The following is a 4732-nucleotide window of genomic DNA, read 5'->3' as shown; positions in this document are numbered from 1 at the left end:
GGAATTTTAGGGTTTTATCCACCCACTAGCATAGGTAGACAAAACATCATAGAGGACCCTGGAGTGGTTAACTTGGCAGTGAAGTTATACGAGTTATGAGGCCAGTCCCAGTTGATAAAGCAATTCAGTTGGGGATCTATCACAAGGAAATGATTTTAGATTAGGTGCAGAGCGTCGTGATAATCTGGCAAGAACTATGTATGGAGAACATTCAAAAGGAATGGTTCGTGAGGTGTTTGATGAAGAAGAAGATGGGAGGTCCTAGTCATGTGTGGTTTTCACATTGTAATGCAATATTTTAGTCCACTTTTGTCATCATTAAAGGTGCTTTTCTTGCTTATAAGTTTGCCTTAAAGTTTAATAGTCTTTGAATTATTTAGAGTTCAAAATAATGTAACTAAATTACATGGGGTTTTGACCTTACCTGAAGCATATTGTAGACAAGAATTGACATACCTTAACTCTGAGAATTGGTAACGAATGACTGTGGACACGCACAAACTCTTGGATTGCAATGGCGATTGGAATTGCAGATCAAATTCAAGGCCATTGTGAAGATGTTCACAATAATGGACTGAGTGAATTGGAATTGCAGATCAAATTCAGGGCGATTGTGAAGATGTTCACAATAATCGACTGTTCACTCAGACCGCAATTCCAAATTTGCAGCATTGGATCTTCTGTGTAGCGAAGCTCTTTATATATAAACTGCAGGCCTGTGTTAGTGAAGAGCTTTTGTAGAGCCCAATGCTCTCTCTATTGCAGCTACTGTTGTGTGACACTCCAAACCCCCTGTGATCGGCTTGTACCCTGCTGAGTAGCTCTTTACGTTGCCTCTTCTTTTCTTTTTCTTCTGTTTTCTTTACAATGTCGTTGCATTGAGCTTCAGTTTCCTTCTTAATTGATATCAGACTTCATAGCGCTGGAACGATGTTGCAGCCATGAAAATTTTCAATTGCGAGCGCTACACAGTAACAGTGTTCATAAGGTTGCATTGACGATTGCAATTCGGGAGCTAGGCTTGAGCATTCAAGGGATTTCACAATGTTTTTAGGACTGCAATTAGACTCCAATTCAGGGCGATCGCCACGCACAACATGGATTTGAGCTATCAAAAGCAAAACATGAATAATCAGCCATCAAAAGCGAATTAAACTAAAGGGTTGATGAGTATAATCAGGAGCTGCTGTTTCCAAAGCTATGGATTGCAATTCAAGAGAGTGGCTGTCTATATTGGAAGAGAGAGTCCTGCAATTCGGGTAGATCGAATTGAATGTGTAATTGCTCGAATACAATTGCAGCGTTGCAGATCATTATATGGAACTGCGACGTACAATATGCGAAGGAGAAGAAGAAGAGCGATGTGGATTGCGCCAGACGCTGAAGGGAAAGATCAAGCGGGCGTGCGCTTGGTGTGAATCCAAAAGCGTCCGGACTTCGTGGCTGGGTTGTCCACCCAGTGGTGTGAAACTAGCGTAAGGGCAATAAGAAACATGTGCCTTGTGTCAACGGCTCAACGGTCTTCAGGTCGTTGAGACATGACTATCAACCTTGTTTGAGCTCATCAGGCAGATGCTCAACACTCACTATGGAATCGCCTCTTCCTTTCTTGCCTCTGCTGTCGATCACCATATCCTGTTTTCATGGCTTTTCTGATAGTCAATTTGGGGCGAGCGCGTTTTTCTTCCTCCCCCACCCACGCACCCCGTGGCTTGCTGACTTTTCCCAGCCCCCACGCAACGCCATCTTTATCGCTCGCATTTCTGCGATTCACAGGCTCTCTTCATTTCCTTGGTTTGACATCACATCCCGGAGTTCCGTGCTGCCGAGCAAGAACTTTAGGAGCAGCTACCTATCCCCCCCGCGCCGGCCTTAGAAGTCTGCAAACATATTAGTGGAGGCCTCATTGTAACACCAAAATTACGAAGGGGAAGAGGGTACATTTCCCGGTGGGCACCTGGCAAATTCTGCTTCATCTCGCAGTATGGGTGATTCTTGCCAGGCAGCCAATCCGCACACCGAAAGCAGCGCCAGGAAAGCAAGCTCGACCCTTACAAATGGACGATGCGATGTGTCGGAAACACTGCTCGACAGCAGAAAGTATGCTATGGAGCTGATAAACATTCGCAATGCTATAGAAAGAGAGGGTGGATCGACCAAGGTGCTACTACAAAGGATCTCTTTTCCTATTTCCGACCCTTCAATCTGTGAAAGCATGCTCACGGTTTTTATTCCTAGCGCAAGAGAAAGTAGAGGTTGAGGTCTTACTTACACGCAAGGAGTTTTCTGGCTTCAGGACGTCGATGATGGAACGCTTCTCAGGTTCCTTAAAGCGCGTTCTATGAACACGGAAAAAGCAGCAAAGATGTTTGTACATTACCAGAGCTGGAGATCTTCATTTGTGCCTCTCGGTCATATACCGGAAGACGAAGTGACAGCTGAATTGGCCGCTAATAAAATTGCTCTTCAGGGTTACTCGAAGAGCGGATGGCCGTTAATGGTAGTTTTTGCAGCGAAGCATTTCCCCAACAAGCATGATTTTGAGATGTTCAAACGTAAGAGGATGCTCCAAGCTAGGTGATTTAAACCGTGTGCCAACATAATCGTACATGGAAGAGAGAAAACGCAGTTTCATTCGCAGGTTCAGCATTTTGATGCACTTTTATGTTGTGGGTTTTCCCTTTCTTTCTCTTTTCAGGTTTTGTGGTACATCTTCTGGACAAGGCAATCACCAGGTAAGAGGATCTGTATAGCTGAACTCCACTCAAGTTTTGGCTCAAGGGCAGGGTGATTTAAATGATGCGGGGAAGGGAAGAAGTCTAAAGGGGATTATATGAATCCGAAGTATGAAAGAGTGAGCAGCGTTGAATTAGATCTAATGTACAGGTTATGCTACGTGCAGTGCACCCACAGGCATTGAGAAAATGATGGTGATAGTCGATCTGAATCATATGGGGTACAAAAATATGGATATGAGAGGCTATACAACGGGCTTTCAATTGCTGCAGGTGAGACTTATGAAAATCCTACGTGTTGCTAGAAAATCGAGAGACGTTCGAGAAGGTGGAAAATGACTGGTGATGGAGATGCTGTGCATGCAGAATAACTATCCGGAGAGGTTGGGCCGACTGTATATGGTGAATGCCCCAAAACTCTTTATCAATCTCTGGAAAACGATCTCTCGCTTCCTTGACAAGGCCACAAGAGAGAAAGTAAGCATGCTCGTATATTCCTGCAGCTTAATCTCACTCCTTACCTTGTCCCAATTCTAGACTCTTGTTTGATCCACCGCTAACACCTTCCATTGTTTATGCTTGAATAGTGCTGATATGCATACTATTGTTTATGCTCTTGAATAGTGCTGAGATGCATACTGTAGGATCTCTCTCTCTCTCTCTCTCTCTCTCTCTCTCTCTCTCCCTCCCTCTCTCTCTTTGCCTCCTTTCTCCCTTTCTTGCCTTCTTTCTAAACATTCTATTGTTTATGGTTGAATACTCTTCATACATTCACTCTTCAGACATTCTATTGTTTATGCTTGAATAGTGCTGAGATGTATATTGTAGTCTCTCTCTCTCTCTCTCTCTCTCTCTCTCTTTGCCCCCTTTCTCCCTTTCTTGCCTTCTTTCTAAACATTGCTCAACTTGTAAGATGGGCATGTTGTTGCTTCATTGACATATGTTTTCAACTTTTAAGGTCAGACTTTTCTTGCCTGTAGATATTTTTCTTGGAAAACCATGAAACCACAGAAGTGCTGCTCTCTGAAGTGGATGCAAGTAGTCTCCCAACAATTTATGGTGGAAATGCAAAAATTGTGCTACTTCAAGATGCTCATCTGCACAATTCTGTAGGTGTCTACTCTTGATTGCTGCTCTCAGACAAATAGCCAGTTGTGAACAGCTATTGTCATCTTTAGCAGTCTACATTCTCTATTAATTTTAAAAAGATAGATCATCCAGATAGAATCCGCTAATGTGGAGTTCAACTACTCCATATGTTGCGTGAAAATGTTGATGTCTCTCTTTTGGGAGCAACATTGAAGGAGTAATATTGGATTTTCTAATGCATTTCAATACTACTCGTACTTTGAGCTTTTAGGAAATAAATCCTTGAATTGAAAGGAGTTTTGGAAAACATGCAATATTGTTTCCCGAAATAATGATGGAAAAATTGTTTCAAATGCCGAAACTTTTGTGGGAATGTGGTATGACGTTACTTGGAAAATTGCATGACTTTGTGTAGACATATGGAAACCATTCACATGTTGTGTTAGACCTAAGTTACACCTGCAATATATTCTAATGGCTCTAACTTCATGTTTCTTGCTTAAAGACTTTACAAGATGCCTTGATGTACATACCAATGTTAAAACTTTCAATAACTCAAATGAATATACCTTAAGAATGTTAAACCTATTATATGACAATGCACTAGTTGGTCTAAATCAATGACAATTATATTGAAGTAGAGTCACATGCTTTGACATGAACTTGATTGAGTTTGAGGCAATAAAACGATGATGATGATGATGCATTTGTCAAAATAAGATTAAAGGAGTAGAAGGCACCATAGGGAATTTTTGATGAAGGTATTGCTATAGCATCCTCTGCATCTAAAGCTGCAATAATGGAGACTAAGGATGAGAGTGGCTTGAGTCTGCTAAACCAACTTTTGTTTAAATAATGAATAAAAATAAATTTGCTTGCCTTCATCCACTTATACATTGCTATTTCAT

At 41.8% G+C, this 4732-nt stretch overlaps 1 protein-coding gene across 1 annotated transcript; it reads left to right on the top strand.

Annotated features, from left to right (window-relative positions):
• The first annotated feature begins 1878 nt into the window (after positions 1–1878).
• Positions 1879–3962, top strand: LOC147904484 (sec14 cytosolic factor-like). Its single transcript, XM_087396238.1, has 6 exons — positions 1879–2161; positions 2297–2555; positions 2699–2735; positions 2903–3008; positions 3102–3212; positions 3716–3962. Exons 1-6 carry the CDS (start codon positions 1985–1987, stop codon positions 3860–3862), a joined length of 837 nt encoding a protein of 278 aa, XP_087252364.1. The 5' UTR covers positions 1879–1984; the 3' UTR covers positions 3863–3962.
• The last annotated feature ends 770 nt before the right edge of the window (positions 3963–4732 follow it).

This window comes from Dipteris shenzhenensis, chromosome 2, assembly GCF_047967505.1.
Source record: "Dipteris shenzhenensis isolate YYH24624 ecotype China chromosome 2, Dip_SZ_1.0, whole genome shotgun sequence".
Lineage (NCBI taxonomy): Eukaryota > Viridiplantae > Streptophyta > Polypodiopsida > Gleicheniales > Dipteridaceae > Dipteris > Dipteris shenzhenensis.
Note: the sequence above shows the minus strand (reverse complement) of the source record. Positions and strands in the feature narration are given on the sequence as shown.

Bases quoted from the DNA above. Each gene is read 5' to 3' on its own strand.
- LOC147904484 (XM_087396238.1), top strand. From the start codon at position 1,985: ATGGGTGATTCTTGCCAGGCAGCCAATCCGCACACCGAAAGCAGCGCC. The intron at 2,736-2,902 runs GTAAGAGGATCT...TGCTACGTGCAG, and splicing joins CTGGACAAGGCAATCACCAG to TGCACCCACAGGCATTGAGA. The intron at 3,213-3,715 runs GTAAGCATGCTC...TCTTGCCTGTAG, and splicing joins ACAAGGCCACAAGAGAGAAA to ATATTTTTCTTGGAAAACCA.